This window comes from Canis lupus, chromosome 15 (genome assembly GCF_003254725.2).
Source record: "Canis lupus dingo isolate Sandy chromosome 15, ASM325472v2, whole genome shotgun sequence".
Classification (NCBI taxonomy): domain Eukaryota; kingdom Metazoa; phylum Chordata; class Mammalia; order Carnivora; family Canidae; genus Canis; species Canis lupus.
This window is the reverse complement of record NC_064257.1, coordinates 16,766,266-16,781,532: the sequence shown is the minus strand read 5'-3', so window position 1 is coordinate 16,781,532 and position 15,267 is coordinate 16,766,266. Positions and strand designations below refer to the sequence as shown.

The 15,267-nt window shown below is 56.2% G+C and overlaps 1 protein-coding gene across 5 annotated transcripts in view; it reads left to right on the top strand.

Moving 5' to 3' along the window:
* The window catches only part of SZT2 (SZT2 subunit of KICSTOR complex), a 51,349-nt gene that overhangs the window by 19,567 nt on the left and 16,515 nt on the right, over positions 1–15,267 (top strand). For all 5 annotated transcript variants that reach the window (XR_003125356.3, XR_003125357.3, XM_025420437.3 and 2 more), the window contains exons 8-41: positions 1,148–1,358; positions 1,555–1,725; positions 2,142–2,376; positions 2,567–2,696; positions 3,456–3,598; positions 3,820–3,972; positions 4,119–4,233; positions 4,449–4,666; positions 4,752–4,967; positions 5,350–5,428; positions 5,672–5,766; positions 6,013–6,181; positions 6,382–6,496; positions 6,598–6,708; positions 6,915–7,085; positions 7,257–7,351; positions 7,589–7,712; positions 7,816–7,980; positions 8,071–8,275; positions 8,564–8,679; positions 8,799–9,045; positions 9,934–10,075; positions 10,226–10,318; positions 10,486–10,564; positions 10,677–10,970; positions 11,150–11,291; positions 11,469–11,576; positions 11,664–11,727; positions 11,951–12,136; positions 12,497–12,664; positions 12,753–12,831; positions 12,966–13,037; positions 13,222–13,423; positions 14,425–14,524. Coding sequence is in view for 3 of the 5 variants with exons in the window: in XM_025420437.3 (XP_025276222.3) it covers positions 1,148–1,358; positions 1,555–1,725; positions 2,142–2,376; positions 2,567–2,696; positions 3,456–3,598; positions 3,820–3,972; positions 4,119–4,233; positions 4,449–4,666; positions 4,752–4,967; positions 5,350–5,428; positions 5,672–5,766; positions 6,013–6,181; positions 6,382–6,496; positions 6,598–6,708; positions 6,915–7,085; positions 7,257–7,351; positions 7,589–7,712; positions 7,816–7,980; positions 8,071–8,275; positions 8,564–8,679; positions 8,799–9,045; positions 9,934–10,075; positions 10,226–10,318; positions 10,486–10,564; positions 10,677–10,970; positions 11,150–11,291; positions 11,469–11,576; positions 11,664–11,727; positions 11,951–12,136; positions 12,497–12,664; positions 12,753–12,831; positions 12,966–13,037; positions 13,222–13,423; positions 14,425–14,524 (5,013 nt within the window). In the remaining 2 variants the exon portion in view is untranslated. The remainder of the gene's footprint in view (positions 1–1,147; positions 1,359–1,554; positions 1,726–2,141; positions 2,377–2,566; positions 2,697–3,455; positions 3,599–3,819; positions 3,973–4,118; positions 4,234–4,448; positions 4,667–4,751; positions 4,968–5,349; positions 5,429–5,671; positions 5,767–6,012; positions 6,182–6,381; positions 6,497–6,597; positions 6,709–6,914; positions 7,086–7,256; positions 7,352–7,588; positions 7,713–7,815; positions 7,981–8,070; positions 8,276–8,563; positions 8,680–8,798; positions 9,046–9,933; positions 10,076–10,225; positions 10,319–10,485; positions 10,565–10,676; positions 10,971–11,149; positions 11,292–11,468; positions 11,577–11,663; positions 11,728–11,950; positions 12,137–12,496; positions 12,665–12,752; positions 12,832–12,965; positions 13,038–13,221; positions 13,424–14,424; positions 14,525–15,267) is intronic.

The window sequence follows — 15,267 nt, the reverse complement described above, 5'->3', positions numbered from 1 at the left end:
GGGTCCCTCTCTGAAGGAAAAGGTGAGGGTGAGTACTATGAGGAGGGGCAGCCAGAGTGGGGGAGAAGTGTTGAGGACAGCCCCAAAGGACTTGCTGGGTTGGGTGTCACATGTGTACCTCTCTCCATTTGGGATCCAGTAGAGAAGTGGTGATCCTTGTTGGGGTTTGGAGGTCGAAGCAGAGTGAGGTCAAGAGGGCCAGGGATAGACTTAGAGAGCAGAGGTTCAAGGGCTTGCAGTCTTAATGAGGTCAAAGAGCAGCAGGAGAAGGAGAATGGAAAGAATCCAGAGGGATACAATGGTGTGTAATCAGTAGGATGTGGCAATTGAAATTGCAAAAATGAAGTGGTTCCAAACGAAGCCAAGGGCCAGCATGTAGGCAACAGGCGGCAGTGGAATACAGAGAGTTCCTGGAGATGAGGGTTCAGGAACTGAGAGATCAAGGAATTGAAACAACTCAAGTTTTTCTGTGAAGGACCAGCTAGTAAATATTTTAAGCTTTGTTGGCCTATATACAGTTGGCACAACTATTCAGCTCTGCTCTTGTAGCGTCAGAGCACTCACAGACAAGATGAATGGGCATGGCTGTGTTCCAATAAAACTTTATTTACAAAAACAAGTGATGTGCTAGATTTGGCCCAAAGGTTGTGTGTAGTTTGCCACATAACCTTTGGCAAACTGATCTATGGGCCTAGTATTCAAATTATGGTCCATGGACCAGCAGCATTGGCATCACCAGGGAGCTTGTTAGAAATGGAAAATCTTGGGCCCACCCCACACATAATGCATCTTAACAAAATCTCCAGGTGTTTTATATATATCCTAAGGTTTGAGAAGCACTTTGTTAGAGACATTGAAGTCTCTCCAATAGTAACAAAAAGCAGTTCTCAAAATCTTTAGTGAGTGATGCAGTCTAGCGTTTGATGTTCTAAAGAAGGGTGTAGCGACATGGCATGGGCTTCAGACAGGGGCCCAGGGAAGGACAGCTGCAGAGCAGCAGTCTGTCCCGGGAGAACATTGACCCACTCCCAGCTCTGTGGTCTCCGGGGGTGAGAGCAGCCACCAGCCTAGTCTCTTCCACTCTTTTTGTACTTCCTTCTTGGCTGCCTCTTTTGGAGCTAGGCCTCTAATTGTTCATTTTCTCTAGGTGGGAGGAGTTTACTCTTATGACTGCAGTTTTGGCCACGTGCCCAACGTGGAATTGATGAAGTTCATCGCAATGGCCACATTTGGCTCTTATCTGTCCACGTGTCCTGAGCCGGAACCAGGCAGCCCGGGTCTGACTGTCTATCACCGGGCATTTCTCCTCTACTCCTTTCTGCGCAGTGGGGAAGCCCTGAACCCCGAGTATTACTGCGGTGAGGGGCAGACTGGGGCAAGGGGCGGGGGGCAAGGGTGCATAGCACAGACCCGGAGGTAATGCCCTGGGGGACCTGAGCACAGGCCTGGGGCCAACTGTTCTGGCTCGGCTCTCTCCCCGGGGATGGCCGCATAGCCCCTCCCTGTAGCTCTCTGATAGCCACCCACCCCTCTCCCACCCTGCTGGTCTTCTAGGCTCCCAGCACCGCCTGTTTAATGAGCACCTGGTGTCCGCAAGCAGCAACCCTGCCCTGGCTCTGCGCCGGAAAAAGCACACTGAGAAGGAGGTGCCCGCTGACTTGGTCAGCACTGTGTCCGTACGGCTTCGGGAGGGATACAGTGTCCGAGAGGTCACGCTGGCCAAAGGTAAAAGGGTCTCTAGGCCCTGCCGTGTCACGCAAGTCTCAGACCTGCCAGATGGAGCAGCAGGCACCTAGGGATCACACAGGAGATTCTGCTTGTCATTGGAAACAAGTGGGTTATGATCTGCCTTCAGGACTTAGTTCTCTTAGGATTTAGCTTCCCGGTTCCCTCTCCTTTGCCAGAGGTGAGTCAAATGAGGGTGGTATGGTGTCCTGAATTTGGCTCTGTTCTCGCATCACTCCTGCAAACTCCCATTTGTGGCAGTTGGCAGGCTCTAGGCCTGAAATCTCTGGAACCATGCTTGGAACCTTTAGTTAAGCTAGAGTTCCAGGAGGTGGGTGGGGGTTTCGGGTAGAACTTGGTCCCCTGCTGGAGTCCTGCGTCTTCTTCCCCCAACTGGCCTCCCACTTCCCCCATAGGAGGGTCTCAGCTGGAGGTAAAGCTCGTGCTGTTATGGAAACACAACATGCGCATTGAATATGTGGCTGTGGCACCCTGGCCCCTGGAGCCTGAGGGCCCTCGAGGAACAAGGGTGGAAGTGACAATGGAAGGTGGCTATGACATTCTGCACGATGTGTCCTGTGCACTAAGGCAACCCATTCGCTCACTGTATCGTACCCACGTTATCCGACGGTTCTGGAACACACTGCAGAGGTGAATGAGGTCACCACTCAGTGAATGATGCCCCGTTTGTTGTGTGGAGGGACAGAGGTGTGGAACTGGGAGCTGGTGAGAGTCCCCCTGAGCACCAGGCTTGTGTCCAGGGTCACTCGTCCTCCTGAGGCTCCCTTCCTCTGTGCCCACCGGAGTCAGGTGTGGCTCAGGGTCGGCCCTTATTCTGCAGCATTAACCAGACGGACCAGATGCTAGCCCACCTTCAGTCCTTCTCTTCAGTCCCAGAACATTTCACGCTTCCTGATAGCACCAAGAGTGGAGTGCCACTCTTCTATATCCCTCCTGGCTCCACCACCCCGGTAAGTGGCTCTGATGCTTATTATCCCATTAATGCCATGTCCACCCAGACTTGGATTGGCACAGCTTCTAGAGCCCAGAGCCACCTTCTTTTTCTTTCCCTCTCAAGTCTGAGGCACTTAAACCAGAATCCTAAGCTTTAGCCTTGAGAGCATTCTCCTCCCTCCTTCCAAGTTCCTGGCAGAGAAAGATCTATAGAGAGAGGCTGTCCTCAGCAGACCGCGGGGGTCCGAGGTAAAGACTTGGAGAACATCTAGATGCCCGTGAGACCCTTCTCCACATGGTGTATTCTGGCCTCCCCCGGCATCTTCACCCATTTCCCACCAGCACCAACTACCGTGGACTGTGTATTTTGCAAAGACCGTAGCTTCCTTTGTGCTAATAATTTCACACTCGGCCACAGACATCGGCCTGATGCTGCCAGGCGGGGGCTTATGCTGGCATGAAGCCGCCTCACCCTGAGTTCCTGCCATCATTCAACTGCTTTCCTCTTCAGTCAGTGATGGAGATGTGGCAAACCGCATCCTTGGTCTGAATTTAGCTCTAAAGGGCTACACAGTCTGTCTCTGGGCTCATCCCAATCTGACCTTCATCCTAGAGGCCTCTGTGTTTTGCTTCTCTCCCAGGCTGAGCTCTGAGTTCCTTTAGCCATAAACCATTGCCCTCTCTGAGCCCTGGACCCCATAGTCCTGTTTGCTGTGTGGCTCTTGTGCCATGTTTCTTTGTGAATGCTCCTATAGGGCGGTCCTTCCTGTCCCCAGGTGCTCTCCCTTCAGCACAGTGGGTCCGACTCATCCCACGCCCAGTTTGCAGCCTACTGGAAGCCAGTGCTGTCCATGGATGCCAACTCATGGCAGCGCTGGCTGCACATGCATCGCCTGGTGCTAATCCTGGAGCACGACACGTGAGTACCCTCTGCAGGCCAAGTGGACAAGGAGTGATGGGGAAGGGGAGCAACTGATGAACTCTCACCCACCTTCAGCCAAGGATAAACTATAACCCTTCCCTAGCCTTCTGGGTTACCCACCCCCACCTCCTCAGACAGGACCTGGAAGAGACAGGGAGCAGTCTGTTCTTTGCCCCCAAGCCTATAAGATCTGACCTAGGCACGCACCCATCTTGCAGACCGATCCCCAAGCACTTGCACACCCCCGGCAGTAATGGGCGCTACAGCACCGTGCAATGCAGGATCTCACACTCCTCGCTGACCTCTCTGCTTCGGGACTGGAGCAGCTTCGTGCTGGTTGAGGGCTACTCATATGTGAAGCTGCTCTCCAGGTGGGCAAAGTCATGTCCCCTCGCTCCCCGCCCCCCCGTCACCACACCCCATGCCTCTTCTTCTAACCCCAGACCTCACCACTCCTTCTCCTCAACCCACTGACTCCCAGTCTAGAGTCTGCTCACTGACCCCCGTTTCTCCCTAGTGCCCCAGACCAGCCACCCTCTTCCTTCTACATGGTCCGCATCATTTCCAAGGCCCCGTGCATGGTCCTTCGCCTGGGTTTTCCCATCGGCACACCAGCCCAGGCCCGACACAAGGTGAGCTGAGCCCTGACTGCCTCCCAGACCTGGGAACCCTGGAGAGTAGACTCAGTCTTTCTCCTCAACTCATACAGGGCCAGGGCCAGTAGAGATGGGAGACCCCAGACCAAGAAAGGCTTAGAGTAGAGGGCTCTCCCACTTTGTCTGGGGGCCCCTTCTCCCAGACCTATAAGAGACAGGGTTAGGAGGATCTGATCACTTTTCTCCTCCAGATTGTGTCTGGCTTACGGGAAGAGATCCTTCGGCTGCGTTTCCCTCACCGGGTACAAAGCAAGGAGCCAACACCCAAGGTCAAACGAAAAGGGCTGGGGGGCATTGGTGGGGGCAGCTCTCCCTCCAAGTCCCCCCCCATGCTGGGCCCACAGCAGGCCCTATCTGACCGGCCCTGCCTTGTGGTCCTACATAAGCCCCTCGACAAGCTACTCATCAGGTTGGTGTAGAGGCTGGACCGTACAGGAGGGCTGGGGCTTAGCTGGGTCTTGAGTGGAGGTCGAGGTGTGGCCTCTGTTGCCCAGGTATGAGAAGCTACCCTTGGACTACCGGGCGCCCTTCTTACTGACACTGGAGCCACCAGGGCCACTGCCATTGGTGTCCGGCCGCTCAGCCTCTTCCAGCCTAGCATCTCTGTCCCGCTACCTCTACCATCAGCGCTGGCTCTGGAGCGTCCCATCAGGCCTGGCTCCCGCACTGCCACTCAGTGCCATTGCGCAGCTTCTGTCCATCCTCACTGAGTACGTCACCTCAGCATGACCGGGCAGCTCGGGATGGGGAGAGAGCAAGTGTAGATTCTGGGTTGAGCCACAGGCAGAAAGTGAAGTGAGACCCTGCCCTCTCTCAGCCCCTGTGCCATCGCCGTTACACACAATATTTAGCTCAGAGCAGCGCCTGTCCCTGCCCTGCCCTGCCTTCACTCCCACACTCCACAGTCGGCCTGTGCAACTAGAATTTGTTGTACCCAAGGCACCCATGATCTGAGGAGGGCTGCCAGCAGACAGGTCTGCCTGGGTGGCTGCCAGAAGTGGCCACATACGGGGATGGGGGGCAGTAGGATAGACTCTGAGTGTCTTTCCCCAGTCTTATCCTCTCCCCACCCCCACCTTTATGGGGCTTTAGAGTCCGACTCTCTGAAGGCTTCCACTTCGCCTGCAGTGGGGAAGGAATCATCAACATGGTCCTGGAGCTTCCAATTCAGGTATGTGCCATCCCTCATGACACTTCCCCACCAGAGTCCATCATCAGAGGGACACTTGCCTCCAAGCTGCGTTGGGACTGCTATAAACTTGGCCTCATGGGGACCCTGTGACCAGAGGACCTGAAGACTGAGGCCCATCCCAGGACAATGTGACAGGGCCTAGGGTTCTGAGGGCTAGAGCTGGGCCAGGCTGGATCTCTGACTTGGCCGAGGTTTGCCCACCATCTCCCGTTTTGCCCCTAGAGCGAGCCCCTGGGGCAGGCTGCAGGTGAAGAGAGGCACACGTGCGTTGTGCAGTACATCCTCTTCCCCCCACACTCTACGTCCACCAAGGACAGGTGAGACCCAGGCTCTCTCTGGGAGCTGCCTATCTCCATATTCCCACTTCTCCTACTGCCCCTGGAGTTCTGTCTCTGGGCTGTTAGAGAGTCGGGGTAGGGGTGCTTCGTCAGGCAGATGCCTGTCCGGAAAGTCACATGGGAATTATGTTTGTCCTGTGCCCCCTCCATGGGCTGATCCCCTGCCATTGGTTGTGGATCAGACTCTCCTCCCTGCCAGGCTCAGGCCTCCTCCTCCTCCTTTAGCTTCTCAACAGATGATGACAATGATGTGGAGGTGGAGGCCATGGAAGGAGACTCAGAGCTCAACCTGGTCACCGAGGTGTGGGTGGAGCCTCAGTATGGGCGGGTGGGACCCGGCCCCGAGAGCTGGAAGCACCTCCAGGACCTGACTTACTCTGAGATCCCTCGAGCTGTGAGTGGCCTCGAAGTACCCCCACGCCTTAGCGGGTGAGGTGCCGTCCCCTCTAGAGTACCACAGCCCGCGGCCTTCCTGGCCCCTCTGTCTCTGTGGTCTGCCTGTCTGTGACCGTGTGGGCTTCCTTGAGAGCTGGACCCCAGAATACTGTGGCCTAGGGACAGGCTGACCCCTGACCTCTGCTGTTTGTGCCCCAGCTCCACCCTCGGGATGCAGCCTGCATAGGCTCCATGCTGAGCTTCGAATACCTGATACAGCTGTGCCAGAGCAAGGAATGGAGTCCTCTGCCCCCAGAGCCAAGGGTCTCTGATGGTCAGTGGAGAAGGGACCCCTGGGGTGGACCGTGGTGTAGGGGGTGGGCGGCAGCCCTAGTTGGGGCATCTGGGTCTCACTATGGGTCTTATCTTCCTTAGGATTGGAACAGGGAGATACCTGTGTCCACGAGATCCCTTTCCATTTTGACTTAATGGGACTGTTGTCTCAGTGTCAACAGCTCCAGATGTTCTTCCTTCTGCTTTCCAGAGGTGGGTGAACTTCATACTTACTGACCCACACCTAGAGGGCCAGCGGGCATGGGAATGATAGAGAGCAGATGAGTCTGCAAACAAGCAGATGAGTGCTGGGGCAAGAGGAGGCTTGGAGGCCACCCGAGGGCTGCCGTGGTCAGGGCTGAGCCAGGGTGCTAGGCCACAGGAGGCTCTTGGTGCTGAGTGGAGTGTGTGTCGGGCAGAGCCAGAGGGCGTCCCTCTCGCCGAGGGGCCCTGTCCCGCCAACGACATGGTGCTGTGCCTGCTGCACAGCTGCCTGGGGCAGGAGCTGAGTGACCGGGAGATCCCGCTGACCACGGCTGAGCAAGCCACCTTCTTGAGTGAGGTGCTACGACGGACCTGCCACAGTCCAGGTGAGCTCTCACCTCTTTCCTAAAGAGCACACTCTGGCCCAGCCCCCTTTGCCCCACCCCATGAGGGGTGGGGGAGTTCTGTCTTTGGGTTTGGGCCTCCCTGTCTCTTCACCTCAGTGCCCTGCCTCTGCTAGCCCTGCCCTCGTCCACCCACCTCTACCCCTATTGTAGGTCCAGAGGAGCCACCGGCAGGGGGCCACGGGATCCTAAAGGATCAAGCAGTCAGCAGCACCCAAGCCACTGGAGACTCAGCACTTCCTCCCCTGGTCAGCACTGATTTGTCTCCTTGAGCCGGTTTTCCCACTGACCTCCTTCTGTTAGCACGTATTCATGCCCCGATTTTGTATCGCCGAGGATACTAAGCGCCTCCTGCCAGCGACAGGATACTATCACTCCCCTTTGTCCTGGATCTCACAAGCTGTACCGAGGGCAGCACTCCAGGGTAGAGGAAGGGAGCAGGGGTTGGGTGGTCCCTTGCAGATCACTCTGTTTCTCTCTTACAGGCTGGAGGCCCTCCTGAGACTCTCAAGCCTCTCATCTGTGCCCAGCCCCCACAGTGGCGCTGCTATGCAAGGCTTGTGACTCCCCAGCATGTGTTTCTGACTTTCCTCCCAGCTACCTTCCCAGGTACCACCTGCTTACCTTCATCACCAGCCCCAGATACAAACCCCTGGGCACCCTCACTGGCCCACCAGGCAGCTCTGACTTCTATCTCTCTTCTCTCCTTCAGACGTCCAACATCTGGCTGCCTGTGGCCTGGAGGGACCCTCTCAAGAGGAGACAAAGCCAAAGTTCGGGGATTGGAGTGGGGCCGCCAGCCCGAAAGATCTGGGAGGACCTGGAATGAGGGCTCCAAAGGCCCAAGTCCCCATGCTCAGTGTTACGCCAGCCGGCGGTAAGGCTGCTCCCTCTTTGGTCAGTTAAGCAGGAGCAGGAATGGGAGCAAAGAGAAAGCTTGGAGACCATGTGACATCTCTTCCCACAGACACTGCCCAGGACCCAGGGGACCTAAGCCCACCTTTCCGTCGGGACTTACAGGCTTATGCTGGGCGTCAGGCTCCACAGACAGAGGGTGCCGATGGCCCCCGGACCCGGTGTCCTGTTTACATCTATAGCTGTGCCCTGGAAGCGCTGAGGGAGCAAATGGTTGGCCTGCAGCCCCCTCAGGCACCCCGAGACCTCATCTTTCGGTGAGTACCCTCAGTGTTGACCTCGGTCCTCCCCCAGCCACGGCCCCCAGCCAGGGCTCATGAACACACTCATGGGTACGGACAGACAGGCTGATGATCAAGGCAAGGACTCAGTCCATGTCCTGCCTACTCCTGGTTTAGCTTCCTTCAGCAAATCAGTTGAACTTGCTGGGCCATGAATACGTTCAGTAGAGACATATGGACAGTCCGTGGGAGCGTGGGTGGATGGGGAGTCTGAGATGTCCTTTAGGAGAGTTGGCCAAGCTTGCGCCTCCCTCCTATTGCTAGGACTCCGTTCCTCGACCAGCCCTCCCCATCCTCAGTCTGGATGGAGCCCAGGTACAAGGAGGCAGCCAACCATTGTGCCTTGCTGCAGGAGCATGCTCAGCGATGCTATGTCCGTGGTGAGCAGGAGGCCATGCGAGAGAGCATCAGGGAGGAGCGAGGCTTCTCGGGATTATGGGCATGGGCACTGGAGAGGCCATGCCAGAGCTCAACTGTCATGGCCCCTTCCACTTTCCAGGGCTGTTCCGGAGTTTGCAGCAAGCACAGAGTGTCAGCTCACAGGACTTGCTGATAGCAGTCGATGCCTGTGAGGAGCTGCTGCAAGAAGTAGACATCACCCCTTTCCTTCTTGCACTGTGTGGCCACACTCGGAGTCTGCCCCAGGCACCCCCAAGCCCTGGGCCTCTCAGCCCTGGGCCCTTCAGCAGCAGCATCGAGGAGGCCCCTGAGCCTCGAGAACGAGCCATTCTGGCTTCCGAGTCCAGGTTAGGATTGGCCCTGAGTGGTGTGTGAGGCTGCACAAAGTCCCTGGAAAGAGAGCTTCTGAGCCAGGGTGAGGGCTGTGCAAGGTGGTGCCCACACACCACGGAGGCAGTTGCTTTGTCGCCAGCTTCTTGCTGCTTCCCAGGCTTCTTTCTCCCACCTATAGTCTCTGTCTTCTGTTCTGGCCTGGAGTGTTGAGCTGGGTGAGAGGTATGTAGAGTTGCCAGCTGCCATCAGTGAAAGTAGGAAGCTTGTTCTGAGGACATTTGTGCAATAGTAGTAACCTCTGGAACCACTTGTGCATTTCCCAAGAGCATGTCCCTCACTGCTGAGTCCCCGGCTCACCTAAGAGGTCCAGCAGGACCCTGATGGAGGGAGGGAGAAAGGCAAGTGAGCAGACATCTGTGTGTCTGCCTCCCACAGTGTATTAGCCTCGAGGAAGCAGAAGAAGCGGAGGGAGGAGTGTGCTGACGATGCCCAGGCCCCGAACTCCAGCCCTTTTCCCCATCTAGAGCTCTAGACGCACCCCCCACCTTTCATGCCCTGAAATCCATGCATTTTCTTCTCACCAAAACTAACTTCTCTATCTGCGTTCTCCCATGGGTGAATGAGATCACCCTCCACCCTGCAGCCCAAGTCAGAAAACTGGGAGTCCTCCTTACTCATTGCTTCATGTCACAGAAATGTCCGGTCGTTAAGAAACGTGGGGGTTCGAGCCAAAATGGGTGGGTCGGTTCCCCTTGCCCCTCGCACCACCCGTGCCATTGTGCCAGGCACCCTTGCTAGAGCCGAAGATGGGTGTGTGCCACTCCCAGTAGGGAAGCAGGCTCCTCCAGGACTTGGCGGTCCTTAGTGCCTCGACACCCCTCACCCCCATCCTGCCTTCTCAGCATAGAGACCGAGGACCTCAGCGAGCCTGAGTCTCAGAGCAGCCGTGTCCCTGGCAACCCAGACCCTAGCCTGGAGATCTCTCTGACAGACATTTGCCAGCTCAGAGGAGAGGCCCATGATGCCCTTCATAGCCTCATCCAGGTGGGACGCGTGCTGAGGGCAGAGGAGGTTGGAGGCCTGCCTGTGCTGTCCTCTCTTAGGGGTGGGGGTGGGGGGGCTGTGTAGGCATCTACTCTAGGGTAGGGGGCAGTGTCCTGCCAAGGGCCGGCTGACATAATAACTCCCAAACAGGAGAAGTTCCTGGAGATCAGTGGTCTCCACTTCCGCACGGTGCCCTCCAATCCGCACTACTTCTTCTATTGCCCTCCATCCAGCCGGCGAGAGGCGAGTGGCTTCTTCCCTTCCTCCCTTCCTCCCTTCCTCCCTGGTACCCCCTGAGCCATAGCCTCACTGAGCCCCCTGAGTCTAGATCCTCTTGACTCTTGGCTCCCTGAGGCCTGGATGTGACTCTTGTCCTGCCTCAGATAAAGCTCTCTCTTTCTTTTGCTCAGGATGAGGGCCCCCGGGACATAGTAGACAGAAAAGTCAGTGATCTGGAGTTTTCAGAGGCTGAACTCCTAGGAGAAGAAGGTGTGTGGGCAAGTGGGTAGAGGTGGGAAGGCTGCTTCAGGCCACGGAAGCTGCTTCGGGGCCCTCCACCGCCAGCCTCTCCCAGCCACCACATGACATGCTCCTTGTCTAGGAGACACGTCAGCCTGCTGCGTGGTCACTGAGAGTGACCCAGAGCTGGAAGTAGAATACCGAGAGAGCCGTGAGGCAGACCTGGGGCCCGTGGGGCTTGACTCCGCCTCGCTGTCAGATGCAGACACCGTGAACCCTGATGAAGACTCCTTCAGTATACTGGGGGGCGACTCACCGACGGGGCCTGAGAGCCTGGTGCGTGACCTGCCGCCTCTCTTCCTGCACCTCACGTGCTCTGTGCGGCTGCATGGGCAGCACAGCTCAGTACCCGTGTGCAGCCTGCCCACCTGCCTGGGTGAGTCCAGGGTACCCGAGGGAGGGCCCCAGGTGCCAGGACAGCCTGCCTGCCTGGCAGGCTGGAGAGCACACCTGGCAGGGGGAGAGCCCATGGCTGTAACTCATGAGCGCTGAGGACTTGAAGTCTGTGCTTGTCCCTGGGCTCCGGCAGCCCTCTTGACTTTTCCCCTCTCCCAGGCCAGGTGCTTTCCAGTCTGGAGGGCCCCCCCCTTGGAGGCCGAGTGCCCCTGAGGGACCTCAGTGTTACCCTGGACGTCTTCGTGTTAACCTTGCCTCTGGAAGTGGAGCTTCCCCCAACCTCGGACCCTCAGCACCACAGGTGTGGCAGCAAGTTTGGTGGGTGGATCTAGGGCCTTGATGGGGGTAGGGGCCCATTAAAGAATCTAGAGACACTTGGGGACTCAGGACCCCTTGAGGATTCCAAGAAAGGAGTTCTGAAGAGGCCCAAGGAAGAGAGTAGCTGCTGCTCTTTGACCTTTGCTCCCACCCTATTCAGATCCACCTCTGAAAGCAGTGCTTCATTCCCACGATCTCCAGGGCAGCCATCATCTTTAAGGTCGGATGATGGCCTAGGACCCCCACTGCCACCCCCAGAAGAAGACAGGTACTTCCCTTTCTGTCTCTCAGGGTTCCTTGCTCCCTGTCAGTTTTGTTTTTTGGAAACCAACATCTAAACTTTTCTTCCACCTAGGCACCCTGGACTGTCCAATTTGGCCACACCCCACAGATTGGCTATTGAGACCACCATGAGTGAGGTGAGGGCCTTCCCTCCTCCAACCTAAGTGGCGACCCCTCAACACTGTAACTGATACCCTTTCCATCGTGTGAGTAAGGTTAAAGGGCTCCTTTATTCTAAGATCAAAGTAAGGCCGCCCTCAATCTGTGAGGCCAAGTGTCTTCTGGTCTGCAAGTGAGGGGATGCCCCAACTGGCAAGGAAGGTACCCTTCACTACTTGCCGGATTGTTCTCTGACTGTAGATCCGCTGGTTGCTGGAGGATGAGATGGTGGGAGCCCTCCGAAGAGGGGGCATCCCCCAGGGCCCTACTCTGCACCGTGCAGCTGCCCACATCCATAGCTCTCCTGGACGCTCTACCTGCCTTCGCCAAACCCTACCACTGAGTTTTGTGTTTGGACCAGAACGTTCCCTTACACAATTCAAGGAGGTATGCTGCCCTCAGAAACCCCCCTGGTCATCCTGGAGCCCATTCTTCCCTGGACTTCAGATACAGAAGTAGAAGTCCTGGTTTGATTCCATAGCATTACCCTCTGGACGGCCGCCTCACCACATTGTCCCTCACCCCGTGCCTGGCAGCCCAACTCAGTGGGAAGAGACCCTGCTCCCCTCCTTGCCACTATGCCTGTTAAACTTTAGGCAAGCCACTGAACCTTTGCACACCTCAGTAATGGGGGTGCCAGAGTCTGCTTCACCAGGTAGTTTTGAGGATCTGATGAGGAAGTGTGGGGTGCCACATACAGGGAAGGCTGCTCTTGCCTAAACTGTGACCTTGGCTCCTGCTCCCCAGGAGTTCCGCCGCCTTCACCTCCCTGGCCATGTTCTTCTTGAGGATTCCGAAAGTGGCTTCTTCTTTGTAGCAGTTGGCCAACAGCCAGGTGGGTCCCAAAGGGAGCCCCCTTCGACTGCCTGGTCTTGGCACAGCCACGAGGACAGGGCTGAAGGCATCGAAGGGGAGGTGAGCCTTTCCCGGGATGCCTTGGGAATGGAGGGGGTAGAGGTAGGTGTGTGGAGCCTATATTCACTTCTAACTTTCTTCCCCTCAGGCCCTGACAGCCAGCCCCCAAGCCCCTGGCTCCCCAGAGGGTTCTGAGGGCACCCCCCTCCTCAGCCTGCCACAGGGAGGTAAGAGAGGACTCGGGTAAAAAGTCTGGGGGCTAGGACCAGGGACTTGTAGGTCCCTGGCCCAGCTTCCATTTTCAGAGGGCGGTCCTCAGCCAGATCAATAGAGGTTCCAGGCCTTTCCCTTCTCTTCCCAGGGAGCCAGCCTGGGCCCAGCCGGGGGCTGAGCCTTATGTCCAGTCAGGGCAGTGTGGACTCTGACCACCTAGGTAAGCTGGGACAATGGGGGAGGCCTCTAGGCTGATGGGAGGCAGACTCAGGGCTGTGCGGCAGGACCAGGCAGGGGGCCTCAGAATGGACTGACGTGAAGGGGCCAGGCCCAGCAAACCTGATGATGCTCACAGGATCAGATGAGCCAAAGGATGGGACTGAACTTAAGCACGTTTGACACAGGTTACGATGGTGGCAGCAGTGGTTCAGACAGTGAGGGTCCCAATGAGACCCTGGGGGAGAAGGCTCCCTTCACGTTGCGGACCCCACCTGGGCCAGCACCTCCCCAGCCTTCACTCTCAGGCCTCCCTGGGCCCTGCCTGCCTGACTTCTGGCTCATCGTTCGGGTACTGCAGGACCGCGTAGAAGTATATGCTCATGCACGGTAAGTAGCGCCCTGCACCTGACTCTGATGTCTGCTGCTTTTCCCTGGTCCCACAATACTCCTCTCCGGGGTTGTTCAAAAGTAAGACTTGGGACTAGGCTTTGGGCAGGGATCTGACTGCATTCTGGGGCTGGGTGGTCCTGACTACTTCCTGCAGCCTGGAGCAAAGCAGGTCACTCTCTGCTTTCCTAATGGAGTTAAAAGCTGGTAGGATTTTGGCTCCTGGCCAGGCATTAAGAGCTGCCGCAGTTCAGAGCAGCTTCAGAGGTTGACATGGGAATAACAGGTGATACTTAACAAGCGCTTACTGTGTGGCAGACACTGTTCTGAGTGCTCCACCTGGATCAGCTCCTTTCATCTATGCAGCAGTGCTAGACAGTATTACTCTCCTTATGGCAGGGGGAGGGTACTCAAGCACAGGTAAGTTCAGTACTTGCCCAAGGTCAGAGCAGAGGAAAGGGCAGAGCCAGGATTCCCAGCAGAGCCTCTTTATTTTATTTTATTTTTCAAATGTTTTATTTATTTATTTATTCATAAGAGACACAGAGAGGCAGAGACACAGGCAGAGGGAGAAGCAGGCTCCATGCAGGGAGCCCCACATGGGCCTCGATCCTGGGTCTCCAGGATCACACCCTGGGTCGAAGTTGGCACTAAACCACTGAGCCACCCAGGCTGCCCAGCAGAGCCTCTTTAAATATGACTCCCATCTTGGGATGGGGTGGGTTTGAGAAGGGAAGACCACCATTCTGCACAAGATCTGAGAATGGAGAGCAGATGAGCTACGTGAAGGAAGCTTCAGCGTGCTGCCCACGAGGAAGCTGATAAAGCAAGCATGGGATCTGTGTTTCTATAATTGCTACGAAGAGTTCTGCTTTTCCCATTTCCCACCATGTTTGCTTCCCTTTGGCCAATCCTACTCCCTTTTCATGGTTTCTCTTGGCCCCGGCTCTCAAGACCCCAACAACAACAACAATTGTGTCTGATCCATCCCTCCCCTATAGGAGCCTGATTCGGGAGGATGGGGGTCCAGGCACCGAGTGCCGTCACCTGCAGCAGCTCCTGGTGAGACAAGTTGGGGAGATCTGCAGGGAGGTCAACCAGGTAAGGGATAGCTAGGGACAGAGCTTTCTTTTTTAAAGATTTTATTTATTCATGAGAGACACAGAGAAAAAGGCAGAGACACAGGCAGAGGGAGAAGCAGGCTCCTTGCAGGGAGCCCAGTGTGGGACTTGATCCCAGGACCCCGGGATCACGACAAGAGCCAAAGGCAGATGCTCAACCACTGAGCCACCCAGGTGTCCCTGGGGACAGGGCTTTCTGGCATGGGACACTGCTCAGATGAGGCAGGAGTTTCCAGGACTTGACCTTCAGAGGCTCTTAATCTGCCTTGGACATTTCCTACTGAGATACTGTTACTCCCTGGGCTCTACAAGCTGGGGAATGCTCCCTCCCCTCGCCCAGTAAGGCAGGTTACTCTCCCAGACCCTGACTAGAGCTAGCTGTTCCATCTTGTGGCTCCGTGCTAGCATTAAGGATATAATGGTGAACAAGACAGGGAAACCCTGACTCTGGGAGCTTATGTCGCATGGGGGAGATAGACATTGAACAACTAAATTACACAAATTATTTCCATTACAATTGTGAAGAATCATACAAAGGAAGAGTAGAGACTGCTTGCTACAAGAGCAAATGACGGGGTCTGATCTTCTGCAGTGTCGGGGAAAATTGAATTTTTAAACTGAGGTCTGAAGGCTGGGTAACAGATTCTGGCAAAGAGGAGGGACGAGTGTTCATAACCTGGGGTTCAGAGCCCTGAGCCCAGTGACTGTGGGACACATCTCTGA